The sequence below is a fragment of the Mesoplodon mirus genome (genome assembly GCF_964341445.2).
Source record: "Mesoplodon mirus genome assembly, chromosome: 7".
NCBI lineage: Eukaryota > Metazoa > Chordata > Mammalia > Artiodactyla > Ziphiidae > Mesoplodon > Mesoplodon mirus.
This window is the reverse complement of record NC_138983.1, coordinates 109,201,551-109,221,614: the sequence shown is the minus strand read 5'-3', so window position 1 is coordinate 109,221,614 and position 20,064 is coordinate 109,201,551. Positions and strand designations below refer to the sequence as shown.

Below are 20,064 nucleotides of genomic sequence, written 5' to 3'. Positions count from 1 at the left end.
CAGCCACTATGGAAAATAGTACAAAGGTACTTCGAAGTTTAAGAGCAGAACTATCATATGATCCAGCTATTCTACTTCTGGGTATTTATCCAAAGAAAATGAAAACACTAATTCAAAAAGATATATCCACTGCTATGTTCATTGCAGCATTATTTACAATAGCCAAGATACAGATATAACCTAAATTTCCATTGGTGGAGGACCAGATAAAGAAGACATGCTATATATACACAGTGGACTACAACTCAGCCGCAAAAAAGGAAACTTTGGCATTTGCAAGAACATGGAGGGACCTCAAAGGTATTATGCTAAGTGAAATAAGTCAGAGAAAGACAAATACCATATGATTTTACTTATACGTGGAATATACAAAACAAAACAAACAAACAAAGAAAATGAAACCAAACTCAGATATAGAGAACAGATTCATGGTTATCAGAGGGAAGGGGGTTGGAGGTTGGGTGAAATGGGTGAAGGGGGACAATTGTATGGTGACAGATGGTACTAGACTTATTGCAGTAATCACTTCACAGTGTATACAAAGATTAAATTACTATGTTGTACACCTGAAACTAATATTTTATGGTACTTCAACTAAAAAAAAAATTATGTGATAACATTTGAAATAATTATTAGAATGACTTACTTTCTTCTTTCTTGCTAATAATCGCAGGCAGAGTATAAATCTAAAAAACAAAGGAAGTCAGTCAGTTACTTGCAATTAATGACCCAGCACAGAAGATTACCAGGGTGATATTGGTACAGTCATACACAAAGGGAGTGTCTTGATTTCAAGGTCTTACAACTACTGTGTCCACAATGCCATCTCCCCAGCCCGACTTCCAATCTTGCCTCCCACTCCTTTCCATCCCTGGCTGTCCTGCCCTGGGCAAAGTTTTACCTCTTTCCCTCTGATCTAAGCATCTCATTCTATTCTCCAACATGATGCATAATTTCCCTTCTTCAGGAAGTATCTCATGATGGATTTCACCTGATTGTTCCTTCCTTAAATTATCTGCTTAGTGTTTTTTTCTCAGTGTGTACAATCCTAACTTGTACTTGTTGAGCTATCACACTGTCTTCTAAATTTCTTCTAGGTCAGGGCTTGCCCCTCAACTGTTAGTGGTAAAGAACCAAGTTCCTTTGTTTTAAATTTTTAATCTGTCGCTGACTGACATTTTTATAAATTACAATAAAATTTAAAGGCAATACACATAATAAAGAATAGATGCAGAGTCCAAATTTTTTATTATTAAATTCAACAGATGTAAAATGACTTCTCATTGCTATAAAATTTTCCAGATGCTTAATCATAATCTCTGCACTCATCTTATTGTAGCCTGGTAACGGTTTGTAGGATGGACTCAGTCTGGGGACCACACTTTGTGTAGCTCTGTTGTTGCATAGGTACTTTTCAGAAGAATGGTCACAGGTTCTCTGCCATTTAAAAGACAGTCTTCAAGGGACAGGCTGGTGCATCCTATTTGCTCTGTGTGCTCATCCCTCTAATCATTTATTGCAGTGTTCTTCACAAAAGTCATCAATTATTTATTCCCTTTTTTATATAAGTCTCCCTGATAATTTTAAGTAAATTATGTCGACATCAAAATAACTATTATAAAAGTGGGGATCTGGATAGAGGGAAAATGTCAAGCCACAAACAGTTTTAGCAAAGGAGACTTATAAACAATGGTCTAGGACCAGGATTAGTTCTTTCCCTGAAACTTGTTCATCATGCTGATCATAAAGCCTAGCACAGGCCTTGCAGAGTGGGCACTCAAGAATTATTAACTAAATAAAATAATCTAATCAATGTAGCCAAATTAATGATTATAAGTAATTTTTTAAAAGTAATTTTAGGGTTCTAAATTAGTCCTGGAAGTCCCCTGGGGAAATGAATTCAGAAGTTGGTGTTATGTGCCAGTGATGCAACACTAGGAAAACAGTAAGAGTCTCTACTCCTCTGATTTGCTATTTTAATATTTTCAAATACACTATAGACATATAAAATTTTTTTCAGATGTACTTTCCAATTATTAGAACAATAAAATCTAAATTACAGAAAATGTCATATTCCTACCGGTTCCTTCCCATCCATGGCTTCAAGCCAGAGTTTCCGATTAGCTTCTGAAAAGGCTTGCAATGTGATGATTCCGTGCCTATTAAAAAATATTTTATATATTCAATTTACTACTTTTATGCCTTTACACATTTATTATTTTTTTAAAATTCTTAGCTAACTTTAAAAGTAAAATTTGAAGAAAAAGCAGGAAAGAGAAAAAAGAAATGAAAAGAGAAGATAGGAAAGAGAAAAAAAGAGGGAATTTAAAAAATGAAATCAATAAGTGTTTTAGGTATAAGACTATCTGAAGGAGCTTAGGCTCATACTATTTCCCCTGAAATGACCAAAAAGGATGAAAAGCTACATTCACAGAAGTTCAAAAGCACCGAAACATTCCACAGTATGAGAATGATTAAGATTATGACCCAACGTGGTACAACTAGTCACTAAAAATAATTACAATGAGTATATAGCAATATGGAAAGCCTTATACTCTAACTAGTCAATTATTAAGAAGACACTAAAACCAAAGTGTTTACATATACAATGATCACAATATTACAATTAATATGTATAAAAACAACTCTCTCCTATGCACCCATTCTGAGATAGCTACTTGAGGATGTGCTTCAAGAAAAAAGCAAGCAAAGGGAGGAAGGAAACCAAATATAAGAGAGAGAAAAATAGAAAATTCAGAAAAAAGTGAAATTAATCTAATTAATTGTGCAGGCTGTCAATAAGATAAACAGAAAAGTAGAGGGTTCTGTGAAAAGGTACATGAAGAAGGAAATTTCATTTAAATATTGCATTGTTAAAAGCCTGGAGTGAGTTAAAACTGTGATAAAGGCATATATCTCTATGTAAACAGGAAAACAGCTCATTAGACTGATAGGAAAAGGGAAAATGTATTATAAAGATCAAGGTAATTTTATCTTGGAGAATTTAAGGCAGTGTAAAACACAAATAATAACAATCATCAATACTTGTTGGCTGTTTATTATGTGCCAAGCAGTGTGTTATAAGTATGTCTCCTTTATTATCTCATTTATTCCTCACAACAACCCTTTGATGTGGGTACTGATTATCCTTGTTTTACAGATGAAACAACTAAAGCACAGAGTTTAACAGTGTGCTCCAAGGATATATCTAGAAAGTGTCAGAAAAAAGAAAAGAGAAATCACTAACATGTTGGTATTTATCTACATAGAAAAACCAGAAGTTCCTACCACAACAACTGTACTGGATATAGATTGATATATAAAAAAAATTAATAGCCTTTCTCTATGGCAATCTTAACCATAAAACAAAAAAAGTTTCTACTAAAGAATTTTATTCAAAATTTAAATAAAAAGAATATACCCAAAAACAAATCTGAAAAAAAAATATATAAAAGATATGTAAAATTCTTGGGAGAGTTCAACTCACCATTGATTAATTTATTGAAATTTAATAACTTTAATGGAACTCCAGTCAAAAATCCCAAAGGATGTTTTGGAGAGAAAGGGAAACTTAATAAGCAGATCTATAAAGCATAAGAACACAGGGCCAAAATAACTAACACTATTTTAAAGAAGCATAAGAACAAGGCCATGCCCTACTAAATAGTTAACAAGCTATCGTACGTAAGCTATAGTATATAACAGTGTATATAGTATGTCAGAGTATATACACAGTGTACACACACACACACACACACACACAGCTAGAGATATTCAGAAAAGCATGGTGGTAATGCAGGGGAAGAAAAATAGATTATGGAATGCAACAGAGATCAAGAAACATACTCCTCCTTATTTTGTTTCTATTCTACTTGCATTGAAACAATAAAGGAACAGAGCTAAATAATTCCACTAGATGATAAGCCTGAATGCACAACCTTTATTCTCCCAATATTCTGTGGCTAAGAATGCCCAGAACAGTGTTGTGTACATGGTAGGCACTGATTTTCACTGGCTAAAGGAAGCTTATGGAATTTGCAGTTGTGTCTTATTATTCCTTGCGAACAAGGCCACTAGATTTCAAAACCATACAAAAAGGCTGACCCAGGAGCCATGAACAATGCTGTCAGGTTTCTTCATTTTGATGGGGACCTCAGTCCACAATATGCACTTTCCCCTAAGGCAGTCATCTTTATTGATTTTCCAGATTCTTCTCTGAGTGATGTTACCCTTTGGTAGCACTCTGTGTCTGATTTATTTTTTTGAAAGCATCATGCAATACTTATTTGTTGAATAAACAAGTGAAAGAATGAAATAAACATATACATTGTCTTTAAAAAAGAGACTGAAAAACAAGCACTTTATGCTGTTTCATATTTACATCTATACATAGAAAGAAACAAATAGATTATTAAAAAATGTAAAGTGAAAAGTTCAAACCTTTCGACCACTTCTATGTCAAAGCAGAATCGTTTATCAATTGAATCTGTCTTTCGTCGGATACAGGATTTTAATTTAAACATTTCTGGTGAGCTAGTAACAAGGCCATTCTGAAACAAGAAGTGGAGCACATTACTGACATGATGACAAGGTGAACTGAAATATATTAAATACACCACCTAAAGTTTCCATATTAAAATGACAACTTAGAGTACAGTTTATGTATAAAGATCATAATCACACCCTGCTTCTATAAATACAAAGACTTCTGCCTAATGTTAACTGCCCAACTGTAATACACCAAACCACTTATTAATAAATTAATCACATATACATGTTTTATTCAAAGAATTCTGTGACATGCCTGTCTAGTACCCTTCAACATATTTACTTATAATGTTAAATTATACTATAATATGTGTGTGTGTGTTTGTATTGGAGCCGTAGAGTATTAAATGATAGCTGGCTCAAAACCTCAAGAGAGCTACCAAAATAATAAAGTTCTAGTAGATACTTGCTATAATGCTATTACTATCATGCATACCACGTGATTCCCCTGCTGGTAACCAACTAATAGTCTGCTGCTAAAACTAAACTAAACCTCTTTTGACAGGATCCAACATAGGCTCAATTCACAGTTCTCTTCTATACCTGAAATGCCAGTCAATTTTAAGGGGAATATTTACCTAATGCCTGGTTAATTCTATTGTCTCTGGTTGCAAATCTCTCTTATTAATAGAACTCTGGCTCGATCTGTTTATTATTAGCTCACTGACTGTCACATAAACTGACTTTTGGGCAATATCTTTTCTTATGAAACTTTTAGAGTAGAAACTAGGCATGATTATAGCATTTGATAACTTCTTGTGAGGGTAGCAATCTAAGGTTTCTTTTTCTCTGGTATGTTCTCCTTTATTTTATGTCTCTTACTTTGAATTATTAGACTCTAATGAATGCCCAAGCACAATAAGTTTCAGTTGATGTATTTGAGTATGTGTCTAAGTTAGATCAACATTTACCTCTGCCATGATCTACACCACAAATTAGCTGAGTAAGTCACTTACTTTCTATTGTCTTTATTTTTTAATCAGGTAAAATGAGGCTAGCCTAAATAATCTTTAGGATAACTCCCAGCTCTAGGATTCTTAGATGACGGTTCAATTACTTAATTCACAGGTCCAATTGTTTGCCATATTCATATCTTAACTCACAAAAAGAGTGTACCCTACATGCAATAAAGGCGTTGTATTCTGTAGCACTTCTGCATATAAGGTACACTTTGTTCTGTACTGTTCACTACCCATGCGAGACATTCAGTGACTGATTTACTTTAGGGGTAAATAAGCACTGATTGATTTCTTCTGAGAAACTTTGTTGGCCAGCATTTCAGTAAGTAGTACACAGTGCAGAAAAGGAAGTGGCATGCAGGGGCAAACCCGGGCTCCGACAAGAGACCACCTGGAAGAAAGATGCAGACGCCATGAGCCTGGACCAGCCACTGACAGTCTCTATGGGCTGCTGGCCAACCAACAACGCAAACAACTCTGCTGCCAGGGATAGGAGATGACACCTACCAAGGTGTCCCTACATTTAATATAACTGCTTATAAACATTCCATGGCCAAAATAAAAGAAAAATCCTGGGCACTCTTTTTAAGTCTTCAAGGTCACTAAAGCGAGAGAAAAATTTTTGACTTTTCAATTTTTAAAAATTGTGAACACGTTTATTAGAAAAATAAGCACACATGATTTTTGTTTGTTTTGCTTCCATTACTTAAATAACAAGTTCAATTAAAAAACAACAACTCACCATTTTCCCACTGGATTTCATTTCTGAAACACTCATTGTAAATGTTTTACTTCCCTTATCATATGTACAATAATGTTTAATCCATGTAAAACCAAGTGGTCCTAGTGTAAGGAAACAAATATTACAGATTGTTAATAAATGATCTGTATCTAAGTTTGTACAGTTTTCGATGCTATGAAACACAACGGAGTATTTCCATAGACCATGCGAGTTGGGAATGTTTACTGTGAGTGAGAAAGGCTAGTCTGGAGCAAGAGTGGTGTAGGGTAGTATCTTGCAGCCAAACAACTTGGCTTTATTTACAGTACTGACACTCACTCTGTAAACTCAAGAGTTACTTTAGATCTGAACTTCAGTTATCTCATCTGTAAAAGCGGTATACTTGCATCCCATAGAGGTAGGAAGAATGAGAAAGGACAGTCTGAGGTACTATAACAGGTCTCCTTACTTCTATCTTTGTCCTCTATTTTTGAAACTGCCAGAAATACCCTGCTAAAAATTTAGCCAGGTCATTTCACCCCTTTGTTCAAAACCCTCCAGTCGTTTCCCACATTACCCCAGACAAAAACCAAAGGCCCCACATGATCTGGCTCCTCAGGATTGATCTCACTGCCTTTTGCTTCATATACTCTACTCCAGCTACACTGGCCCCCTTGCTGATCTCGGTACTCAGTGAATGCATTTCTGCCCCAGGGCATTTGCACTTAACTGGACTACTTTTCCTTCAGATAGCTGCATGACAATGTCACTTCTTTCAGGTCTTTTCCTAAATGTCACCTTTATAAAATGGCCTTTTCTGTAGAGATAGCTAACATCACAACACCCTCACCTTGATATTTCTTATCTCTCTTTCTTGTTTTAACTTTATTTCTTCACTTTACACTGATATGACTAACATTTTACTAATTCACCCAATTTATTGTCTGTCTCCATCATTAAGGCTCTATGAGAACAGGAACAAGTAATGTTCTGCTGACTAGTATATTCTTAATCCTTAGAACAGGGCCAGACATACAGTTGCTCCTCAATAAAGATTTGTTAAGTGAATGAAGGAATGAATCACTCATCTTTCTCTAAGACATTACTGACCATAGAGTTATTTCCTCTTAACACTAATCTGAAAAAAAGTGGATTCAAATTACTCTTTAAAATGAAAATAATTTCTACCATTTATATTAAAAGCTGTATATGTAAACTGCTCATTTTCTTTTTCCCCATAAACACAATCTTGCTGTTGTGTGCAACCCTTTCCCACAGTGTGCCACTTAATCATCCAGTAGTCTTAAAAACTGTTTAATGCTGCTTCACCAGGGCACAGGGATGCACCATAAGTTCAATTGTTTCATGACCCAGGTAGAAAACCTTCAGCTTTTCCCCAGGGAAGCCAATTATCCTGCACCCAAATGCCGTAGAGGGCTGAGTGGGTTGAAAATGGAGTCTGTTTCCTATAGCTTCTTCATGTAGGGTCCCATTTGGCTTAACACCTGGATCTCTCTAGCAACAATTATGTACAATGTTATTGCTGGCTTGGTTTTACAACCATATATCCAAAAGCAAGAAACTGAATTGTAAAAATGCACCACTTGAGAAAAGTGTTTCATGAGCCATTTGAATTTTTTTTCTATAATAATAGTGCCCTTGGTGTCATGTTTAGCTTTAATACTTAAACCACTCCAGATTTTAAAATTATGGGGTGCAGCTATATACTTGATAATCACAAAGGATTACTGCAATTAACTTCAATTCTGTTTTGGGACCATTTCACACTATAATACTTAACAATACTTGTTGATAACTCTGTTATGTGTGGTGTAAAACACTTACAGGCTTAGAGCTGATTAGTGGAAAGTGGCTGGATAGAAATCCTTATAGTGACTTTACTACTTAGGAAGCGATTTATGAAGCAATATTAACTGTAATTTTTAAATAAAGCTGCTGCAACACTCTGATGACATTTTAGACCCAAGGAGTTTTTTCCTGCCTCCATCTTAAGTTCAGAACCTCATGCATTTAATCTTCAAGTGTGCTGCACACACATGCTGCTTTCTTTAAAGTTGCCTGGCACCAGGCCAGGGCAGACGTTCTTAGGCAAGCAATTCTGAAGTCCCTAAAAAAAGGGACTGGGTAAATAGAATTTATTATAGCTCTAAAGTTGCAAAACAAAACATGTTTAGTTATCTTACCCAGTGATCATCTGAGGTTGCTGAGATGATGTCTGTGGAATGGGAGGGAATTAACATTCACTGAATACCTACTAAGTGCCAAAATTTTATCTAGGAGCTTTTAAAGTCAGACATTATAAAGTACATTTTACATAAAAGAAAATAAAGCTTAAGAGCTGCGGATGGTGCTACTTTCTTCATCAATAGGGCATGTGATTGGAGTTGTTCTTTTCAGAGGAATGATATTTTTCAGGAGTTGTCTTAAGAATTAAATGAGACAAATATAAATTACACAGAACAGTAAGGGCTCCTAGAAGCACAATGGTATTATTATGCACCACTACTGATAACAGAGACATTTTACATACACTATCTCTAATTCCTGCAATATTATTATGAGACAGATATAAATATCCCTCTTTTATAAATGAGGAGACTGAGCTCAGAAAGTTGCCTACCCAGAATCACCCAGTTAACAGGTAGCATAAACTTCCAACATAGTTCTGTCTGACTCTGGACCCCATGCTCTTCCTGGTTAAACTGGAGTCTACTAGAACGTAATTTAATGTTTGCCTAGAGGTGGGTAACATACAAACCACATATCCAGATAAAGTGGAATGCTATGTCTAAACAGCAATAATCTGCTACCACCCCATTACATCCATCTCCATTTATCACTCAATTTACAGCTCTGATATTTACTACTGATCACTGGTTGCTAGTTGTGTGAGTTAATCTTGTGCCTTCCATTACAGAATAAACACCCTGAAGCCATATTCTTCATCTCATTTTCTGTTCCCCACAGGACTTATTCAGTGATAGCAAGAGTACAATCAATATGTCTTAGTGAACTGGTCAGATTTCCTTAATATAAATGCTTTCAAAGATTCCAAGTAGAAAGGGGCTTTGAATACTTGTCCCTTATAGAAAAATAATTGCAACAGCATATAAATCCATTCATTTTTTTCTTTTTAAATCCCTAGGCAAGGGGAAGAGGGGTGGATGGTAAGTGGGAATTAAAGGAGGGAGGGATTATATTGGGGCATAAGAACACTTTTGAAGGTGATGAATATATTCATTATGTTGATTGTGGTGATGGCCTCACAGGTGCATACATATGGCAAAACTGATCAAATTGTACTTTTTAAATATGTGAAATTTGATGCATGCCAAGTGTACCTCACTAAAGCTATAAAAATAACACAGGCAGAGATAGAGAAAAATGGAGATGGAAGCTGTCGTGGGAGCAGGAAGACAACATCATAAGAGAGGATGCTAAAAATAGAGGAGCCCAACTGTGAGAGCCTCAAATGCCATGCATGGCCAGGGCCATCACAGGAGAGGCACAACCAAGCAAGCACTGCAGGGAGCTGCTGGAAGCTCTCTGAGAATGGACTGAGATGGACAAGCCTGGATGTGAAAAGAGAACAGTTAGGAGGTCACTGCAAGACTGTGGACATGGAGAGGTGTGGGTTCAAAGTTAATCGACAAGATAAATGGACAGACTTGGTCCCAGGCTACAGAGAGACACCAGAGTTGAAGATTTACCTGAGTTTTGTGGTCTGAGAGTAGATGTTATCATTTAGAGGGACAGGAACTCTCAGAAAAAAAGGTCAGTGCCACAAAGGGCTTTATGATCAGTTCAGCCTGACCCAGAGGAGAAGTCAGGTATCTTAGAACAAAAGATACCAACATCAGACAGGTGCATAAAACACTGCATTTTGTCCACCCATCCAGCTCTGAAATTATTAAAGGAACCATGCTTTTATTTTAATTTTTTAAAAATCTTTATTGGAATATAATTGCTTTACAATGGTGTGTTAGTTTCTTCTTTATAACAAAGTGAATCAGTTATACATATATATATGTCCCCATATTTCTTCCCTCTTGCATCTCCCTCCCTCCCACCCTCCCTATCTCACCCCTCTAGGTGGTCACAAAGCACTGAGCTGATCTCCCCGTGCTATGCGGCTGCTTCCCACTAGCTATCTATTTTACATTTGGTAGTGTATATATGTCCATGCCACTCTCTCACTTTGTCCCAGCTTACCCTTCCCCCTCCCCGTATCCTCAAGTCCATTCTCTAGTAGGTCTGTGACTATTCCTGTCTTGCCCCTAGGCTCTCCATGACCTTTTTTTTTTTTTTTTTTTTTTAAGATTCCATAAACATGTGTTAGCATACGGTATTTGTTTTTCTCTTTCTGACTTACTTCACTCTGTATGACAGACTCTAGGTCCATCCACCTCACTACAAATAACTCAATTTTGTTTATTTTTATGGCTCAGTAATATTCCATTGTATATATGTGCAATATCTTCTTTATCCATTCATCTGTTGATGGACACTTAGGTTGCTTCCATGCCCTGGGTATTGTAAATAGAGCTGCAATGAACATTTTGGTACATGACTCTTTTTGAATTATGGTTTTCTCAGGGTATATGCCCAGTAGTGGGATTGCTGGGTCATATGGTAGGAACTATGTTTTTCGTTTGATCCAAATGTCCAACAGCTGTGGAGTGGGTAAGCAAACCACAGCACCATCCAATGGATAAACTACCAAGTAGCAACTGAGCAGGGCATGTTTGAAGGTTATGTACACAAGAATTTTGCTAGGTAATCCAAAGATTTTGTTTAGAACAAGATATTGTATACTCACAAAGCTTTCAGCAACTATGTTAACAATGTGGGGGGGGACCTCAAGAAATAAAGTATTATTGAGTTAAAATGAATAAAAACTCTTCAGGCAAGAGGATGGCACCTCCTCTACCAGATGTTTGAACAGGCCTCACTATCCACAAATTCTTCCACTCAGCAAAATGTGAGCTCCCCTCCAGGTACCCTCCCAGTGAGGCTCTCAAATATGGAATAATTATTCAGTATTCAAACATTTCCTTAGAGTCCTGAGTCAAATCCATATACTGTATATATGACAAAAGAATCCGTCTTTTTCAAGAAATTTTGGTAAAACCTATTTACGATATTCTAATTAGAGAATAGATAGGCAGGTAATCAGATTTACCATTTTAACATCTGAAAGCAGCAGACTGGTCAAAGGTAGATAATTACGAGAGAGAGAAGGTCCTGGAACCGGACCTCCTGAGCCAGCAGCCCTCTACCACCTATGCAGTAATAAATGTTTGCCAAGATAACTGGATCAAACTGTTATTTGCTTGCATATTGCTAAGGAACAAATGAGCATCACCTAGGCATGTAAAATATAAAATATGTTGGCATTTTAGTGATTATTTTGCATCATGTCCAAAAAATTTTCACAGTCAATCCAACATCTACAGCTTCTGCATCTCAAACCCTTTAACTATAATGTCTTCTAACCAAAACAACTACATTGATCTATTGTCTATGGATAGGGAGACTTGGAGCAGTGCTACTGCATGTGGTCTTTGAGTCCCATACGTGAGAAAAAGTACAGAAAGTGAGAATAAGCATTTCAGAACTTGCAGAGCAATTTGAGGTTACTGCAAAATCCAAGCAGGTGATTTTGTGTTTTACGAGGACACTGGTCCATGATGCACTAGAAATAAAAAACAACTGTTCCTTTAGCACAAACAGTAAGAGTGCTTTAGGGCATTCTGGTTTGAAATAGAGAGTTAATTTAGTCACACTCGTTCCACTTTATGACAAGAAAGGACCCTAGTTATACAAGTTTGAAGGGCTTTTTATTAATTTTTGTGAGAAAAACTTTCTTAGTGTGAGGCAATTATAGTAGTGTTCTATTGGGTCTGATGCTTATTTCCTAACTTCAGGAAGCAAAGAGTGCCAGTTTGACATTACATAATTGCCAATTTTACTCCTGAAAACTGTCAGAGCACAGAATTAAATGAAATAATGCTGCTGAAGGGGAAAACTGTTACCAAAGTCACCAAGATGATTCATCTGATAAAGGCTTTGATTTTTAATTCTCCATGAAACTTTAAATTGAGATTAGATATCATAATTAAATTCTAAACCTGAACTCATGTTACTATATCATCATGAAAAGTGTAAGTTCCAAGTTCAATAACATACCAACTTAGAGAATCTGTGGAAGAACTTCCACACCTAGGTGGCAGTGGTTGGCAGAGCAGACTAAGCAGGATAAAGCTGTCAGGAATTCCAGTCTTCCTACTTGATGGAAAAGAAACTAACCAACTCACATCTCACAGAAACAGAATGTTAATCATAAGAGACATTAACTTCTGTCTTTGCAACTCACGTTTCTCCTGGACATAAAGGTAGCCTTCCATCGTCCACTGGCTGGGTGGTCTGTAATCTTGACTGGCAGATTTCATCCTTTGCATCAACCGCTCTACCTCTTGTCGCGTACTTTCAAAATTATTCCTTGTCTTAAGTAAACAGAAACAACGATTTCCTTCATTGTTTTCTACCAGTTTTGAGGAACCTCCAGCCTAAAGTTTCAAAACTGCAAATGGTGCAAAGGATAACCTCGATTCTTTCAGGGCTGTTCACCATATTCACAACCCTCTCCGTTGAATCCTATGCTCTAATTTTGAATTACTTTAGTGAAATTTTGCTGAATGACCTTCTGCATGTTTCTCTTTGAATCTCCGTGTGTGTGTGTGTGTGTGTGTGTGTGTTTCGTCCAATTTCCCACTTAACATTACCTAGGGGACAACTTAAAGTTTTACAAATACACAATACTAATTAAATAGAGTTCTATATGCCATAATACCTAAGGTAAAAAGGAAGATACACAGGGACTTAATTTCTTTTGGGGATTAAAATAAAACCACATACTTTTCATATATGTGGCACTTAACCAAGAAAGAAGTTCATCACTTTTATTCCAAACACTTTTTTGAAGACATATCACTTAGCTTGTTTTTTAGAAATCCTAATATAGTTATCAAGAAGTCAGTGCATAAATTAACTCATAAAAATGAATAGGTTTCCAAGTTCTAACTTCTTCTATTGTAAGAAATAGCTTATTTACATCATAGCAAGTTTACTTAAGGGAAGACATAGAAAGCATAAGGCTTTTCTCTACGAAAATCAATTTTGTATTCAGGCCACATTATCTCAACAATATTCATTTGGAAACATAAAAATCATCACCACCCAGCTCTAAGATTTTGTTATGGCCCCTACTAAAAGACCTGAATCTCAAAGTAAGTTAAGAAAGTTTTCTTAATTGCCACTTTTGCCACTTTTCCCTTTTAAACATAAGGATCAGAATTTTTTCTAATACTTTACCTGTCTCCTGTTCTCAAATCCCAGGAATCTTACTGTAATTGCATTTAGTATGGAAATAAATAATGAAATACTTTGGATTTTATAATTTTCCCTTTTAATATTTACTGAAAAAGTCCAAATGCATTCCATATTGAAAAGCAATGGAATGAATTGAACGTGAAATCGATTCTGCTAGAAAATCTAGGTTAAATAAAAAGCTAAACTCGAAACACAGGTGGAATAAATCCAATCACATATTTCTCATGGGACACTCCAATTCCTTATTTCTATTTGCTGAACATCTTCATAATGGCAAGAATCAGGTAAGGAGTGAAAGGCAGGCTTTTTATAGAAAATTAAGTGAAACCTTCACAAATTATTTTAGCTATAGAGTACTAGACAGGGTTTCAGAAATAACTTTTCATTTATACAAAATCCTCAACAATTAAGATTTTGTTGTCATATTTGATAATGCAGAAATGGATTGGCTAACTTTTTTTAAAAGTGTAACTGGTGTTCAGCGTACGTAAGTCAGAATTTGTCTAACTATGCAATCAGATATTAAAAGGATTGGAGAACTTTACAAAATAAACCCTGACAGAAATAGATAGGATGTTTGTAAATAATTCTCCCTGTAGCTTTAAAGCAGCTATTATGAATGCTTCAAAACCATATTTATGTTTATTTTTACAAAACACTAAATATCAGCTATATAATAGTACAACTTCAGGGAAGAAAGGGACAGAGTGTGAAAGTCCGCCTGTTCATTTCACAAATATAGAAATTCTGCCCTCTCAGGAAATACAACTTGCCTAGGGTCACCCAGTAAAATAATGAAAACACTAGATAAAGGCAAAAGCTTCCAATATTTCTGCACCTCAGATATTTTTATTTTTATGAAATTTTCCAGTACATATTTTTGTAACTCTAAAGAGTTAATAAGATTTACTCTTTCCTGGCATACTTTCAACCAGCAATTATAAAAAAAAATTAATAAACTTATTAAGTGGTTTTTCTAAACGAGTGAGCTTTTTTGTACTTAGATAAGTTTTTAAAAGATTCCAAGGTTCAATTTGGTCATAACTCAGTTGCCCTGGGATCATCTTATTCACTAAGGAGAGGCAGTGAGAACAGGTATAGTCTTACGTTCTGCAAGTTGAACTGCAGCTGTTGTTTATATGGTGCAAATTCCTGGGCGAGTTCATATCCCTCGTGGTAAAAAGTAAATAAACCCTGAAGGAATGACAAAAGCTGCAAAAATAAAGAGATACAAAAGAAACCATGAAAACGTGTTGTTTTAAAAATGATGATCAAATATAATAAATTAGAGAAATTATATTTCATTCTAATCTCTCAAGCTAACAAATTTTGAATCTCCTTAGCTAAGTAGGCACTAGAATTATGGATGTGAAACAGAAGACATGGAAGTTAAATTTTCTTTTTGGTAGATGTGATTTAATATTTAAGTCTTGTCATGGACAGGTGTCAAGTCAAGTTAAGTACTCTAATCTTCCAATGCACTGACGAAATATCCAGGAGAGAACATTAATGGGGATAAAGACCAAAGGAACATAGAAGAGATTCTAACCAAAATAGGGAGGTCAAATATATGCAGATGTGAGGAAGACTAAACCAGTAAATTAGAGATAAAAGTACCCAATGAAAGGAATAAGGATGGCCAGATGAAATTAAGAAAAATATCACAAGGTGGCAGTACTGGTTTGGGTATTAAACAGACAACACTTAAGCAAGCAGCAGGAAGAACTCAAAACAGAGGGAAGAGTTGAGCAAAAACATGGAGCTAGATACAGATCTTTCACGTAAGAGCTAGAGTAAAATCTCCTTTAGAAAAGCACAATTTCTATGATCCTAGCCTTCTAATCCCAAATTCATGTGCGCTTATTTATGATGTTCTTATTTGTAAAGCAAGAGCAGCTCTCCATAGAGTTACAGGACACAGCTGTTTATATGAAATGTTATAACTGAAAAATAATTTACTTAAATTCTTTCATTTAATTCACTGGGATTTTATTCCACAGACATGTCCACCAATTCAATCTCATCCACAACTTCTTCCTACAATAAAGTTAGAAAATACTTTTGAGAAGTGGCTAATGTTTTTCTAATTCAAATAGCATAATATGTCTGTAAACTATTATTTTAAATTAAGGAAGAAACACAATTTGAAACCATTTTCATATGTGAATAACGTCCCGTCATTTCCTCTGTCTGGGGAAGAAGGAGGATTCAGCTAAGCATCAACTGGTATGGATGTGTGTTATGATTTCCAACAGTTAAATACTGATTCTACAATGACCTAATGCTCTTCTTCCTATAACAAGTCAACTTCTTACAAAATTATGTTTGTTTTGGAAAGCATATACTTTCAAATTGGTTTTAAGTTGTTTTATATATATATATATATATATATATATATATATATATATATATATATATATATTTTTTTTTTTTTTTTTTTTTTTTTTTTTTTTTTTTTGCGGTATGTGGGCCTCTCACTGTTGTGGCCTCTCCCGTTGTGGAGCACAGGCTCCGGACGTGCAGGCTCAGCGGCCATGGCTCACGGACCCAGCCGCTCCGCGGCATGTGGGATCCTCCCGGACCGGGGCACGAACCTGCGTCCCCTGCATCGGCAGGCAGACTCTCAACCACTGCGCCACCAGGGAAGCCCTTAAGTTGTTATATTTTAAAGAATTTCCTTCACTTGTTCAATAGTTCCTGATAATATGTCAAAATGTATTGTTTGCAAATTTTAGAACTATTTTACACTGTCAATTTTACATCAATAATTATTATCAAAACTAAAGTTCAATAGCTTATCCTTTACTAAAAGGATGTTATATTTGTTAAATTACTCAATAATTTAAGATATATAGTTTGCACATACTGTGGCCCAATTAAAAAGAACTGTATCTTAAAATAGGATTAAAATTACCTTTAATTAACAGGCTTGGATATGTAGATTTAGAGATTTTCAGAGACAAAATAAGAAAATACTTTTGAAGTATTTAGGCCCTCTAAGTATCTGAATAATAGTTTATGAAGTTGTTGGAAGAAGTATTGTTTAATTTTTTAATGTCTATAATTAGCCCACAATTAAACTGTCTTATTAGGAACTGGATGCCATAAAAGAAAGATACTATTCTAATATCATGCTAAGTACAAAGAATCTAACTTATAAAGAAGATACTTTAATAATGTCTGCAATAAATATTCCTATGAAACACCCAATTCCCTGAGATCCATCTCCTATTGGCAACTTCTGGTAAAATTCAGATTCACTTAGTAGCAAACAAATATGTTTTAATCTCACAATGCATGCTGAGCACCCACTAGGAACAGTACAATTCTTTGGGAGGTACAGAAAAATTATATACAAAGAACCACCTATCTTTTACTTTTGTTCTACATCTACTTTGGAAGTAGCATCTGGGAAAGTTTAATAAAGACAGCATGTATGAAGTAACTGCCTCTAGATGGTAGCAAAGTTAAATGTTTCTTAGGTTTGAATATATACTCATTCATTTCATCCTCAGTAAATTCCATGATGTTAAATTAAGGAAACTTAATAGGACAGCCTGACAATCTTTAAGAATTGCATCTCCCACGTGTCATTTTCTCTGTTCAATGTGCCTGAGTCGGTGGAGTGGTGGGAAAAAGACTACTGTCTCAGCTTACCTTAAAGTAAACCTAACTTTTAAATAACAATAATCACTACAAACTACTAGATAGACAGATTAGGTTTTAATATTAAGAAAGGCACTTTTATCATCAGGACAAACTCATATAGCATTTCATTATTCCCAAGGGCTTTAGAACCAAATGACTCCTCCACTCCAAAAACCTGACCAAATGTAAAAACTGATACTGTCTTTATAGATAATCATTTAGCAAAACCCATTACAAGTCAGTAAGGGAACAGCTATTCATAATTTCCCAGCCCATTAATCACCAGGTTTCAAGCCTTAAGGGCTCACAGTTACCAGTGATACTGTGAATAGCAAAGTGAAAAAAGGTGTCAGGGTTTAGCATGGGAGTGAGGGGCAGACCTCCGAAGCAATTTGGAGTAATTCCAGTAATTCCAGATGACTGCTGTCCAAACTGAGCAGCACTGGGATAATCAACACAGTGTGATATTGGAACAAGGACAGACATATAAATCAGTGGAGGAGAACTGAGAGTCTAGAAGTAAACCCATACATCTACGGTCAACTTATTTTCCACAAGGGTGCCAAGACCATACAGTGGATAAAGAATAGTCTTTTCAACAAAGAATTCTTGGACCACTGGATAGCCACATGCAAAAGAATAGAGTTGGACACCTATGTCACACCACAGACAAAAACGAATTAAAACTGGGTGAACCGAATGGTATGTGTATTATTATACAACCCAATAAGGCTGTTTTTAAAAAAAAAAAACAAAACAAACACTTATACACAGAGCACAGAGCACTAAAAGAGATCAAAATCTTATACAGATGTTTACATTTGGCCACTGAAATCTATAAGAAGATTGGAAAAGTAGGGCTAAGGCAAGGCATCAATTTTCGTCCTGTACAGGTGTCTGGCCTGCAAATTACTGCTGTAGTCTTTGCTATTCTTTCCTTGGAGGAAACAGAAACATGTTAGAGGACAGCTTCAGAATGACTACAGAGTGCTTTAAGTCTAATGCATGGGCGCTCAGAGGAGTTTATTGAATGGAAATGAAAAATGAAAAACCCAATAAATGAGAAAACTGAAGAAAAAAAAGAGAGTCAAGGATGGAAAGTGGTCAGTCAACTGTGGCTTAGGGAGACAACTTTTAAAAGAGGGTGATGAAAGAAGGATGGGAGAACAAATGAATGAATGAATAGATATGTACATAGGTTCAATTAATTTAAAAAGCCAAAATTTTTTGAAGTCATGGTTATATACTGCCTCAGCAGTAAAGTCTCACTGGAGTTCCTGAAGGTAAGAATTTCTAAGATCTCAAGGGGATGGAATTCAGATGAAGTAGCAGTAGGGAGAGGTAAAATTCTGTGGTAAAGGAACAAAAACAAGGAAGAACAGTCAGCTTATCTTTTCAACTAAATGGGAATGAAGAAGGTAATGTGGCCATTGATGTGATTAAGCCCAGCAGAAGCTACGTTTAGAACAGGCTTTTACATGATGGATTTTTTTTTTTTTTTGGTTAGTTTCTTTTTTAAAATTTTTTTAATTTTTAATTTTTAAATTTAAAAAATTTTATTGGAGTATAGTTCATTTACAATGTTGTGCTAGTTTCAGGTATAGAGCAAAGTGAATCAGTTTTACACATACATATATCCACTTTTTTAGATTCTTTCCCATATATGAAGTACAAGGGATGAGTTAGCCAAACACATAGAATGCTTTTTTCTTACTTTTCCAAAATTCTATTCACTATCTAACTGCTATTATAAATTTCAGATGTTCAATGACAGTATCTAGAACTAAATCCAAAAACCAACACAGTTTTTATTTAAAAATATACGAGCTGAGGAGAGCTTTATTGTTTCATTTTTATAGAATGATTGCACTTAGGTTTTTCAGCAGGATACAAATGTAACCTTTAGTCCTACAGTGTTTTTCTTTTTTTAAATGACATTATCTTATAGACTCACTTTAATTTACCCTAAATTAAATTTTCTACATTAAGGCTAATCAATCATATTGAAAAAGAACACAAAAGGTTTGACTTTCAAGACCTGAAAGTCTATATACTATCTGATAGTCTTTTTTAACTTAGCAAGTAGCTGGTGTTCAGTCTCAAAATTATTCAAACTTTTTTAGAGAACCCACAAAGCATTTTATAGTATACTTCATGATATAATAAGTTAAAAAACTAAAGCATGTTAACTAAATTACCTGAAATTTTCTTCAGAAAATGATTTAAAATTAAATTCAGCAGAATAAGGGAAGAGGATCAAAAGTGTGCTTTAGTTTATATTTAATAGTTTATTTTCATTTATCATATGAATTTTAAACATAATTCAAAAAGACTAAAATGAAGTCTAAAAAATACTCTAAAATGAAAATGTTATTACGGAATTTAGATGTATACTTCGAAGCAGGTTAAAATTAAAAATTAAAAAAACATGTAAAGCTTTATCTGGCTTTGAAGCCACACTAATAAATGATTCATCAATACTGTTTTCATATCTAGTAATAACAGTCCATGTGAGAGCTCACACTAGCTGATACCTTGCTGATGTTAATAATGGACCAGGCAATTACTCTATGCATTACCTGCGTCGGTTGAGACTCATCACAATCCTGGGAACTACATACAAATTTTATCCCTGATTGACAGATAAAAACCTGAGGCACACAGAATTTGAAAAGTGTGCCAAATTCACAGTTATTAAGACTGAAGCCAAATTCCATCTTATTGTCACTCAGCCGTTATACTTTTCTGTCTCTACATGGAAGGTGGCCAGTCACC

General features: G+C 35.2%; 1 protein-coding gene across 3 annotated transcripts in view; it reads right to left on the bottom strand.

The window, feature by feature from the left end:
* ARHGAP42 (Rho GTPase activating protein 42) overlaps positions 1 to 20,064 on the bottom strand; it is a gene marked incomplete at its 3' end in the record, with an annotated part of 295,173 nt that overhangs the window by 45,649 nt on the left and 229,460 nt on the right. For all 3 annotated transcript variants that reach the window (XM_082626591.1, XM_082626592.1, XM_082626593.1), the window contains 6 exons: positions 14,749 to 14,853; positions 12,626 to 12,755; positions 6,250 to 6,350; positions 4,441 to 4,550; positions 2,081 to 2,159; positions 647 to 686 (listed from right to left, as the gene is read on the bottom strand). In XM_082626591.1, the coding sequence (XP_082482717.1) occupies positions 647 to 686; positions 2,081 to 2,159; positions 4,441 to 4,550; positions 6,250 to 6,350; positions 12,626 to 12,755; positions 14,749 to 14,853 (565 nt within the window). The remainder of the gene's footprint in view (positions 1 to 646; positions 687 to 2,080; positions 2,160 to 4,440; positions 4,551 to 6,249; positions 6,351 to 12,625; positions 12,756 to 14,748; positions 14,854 to 20,064) is intronic.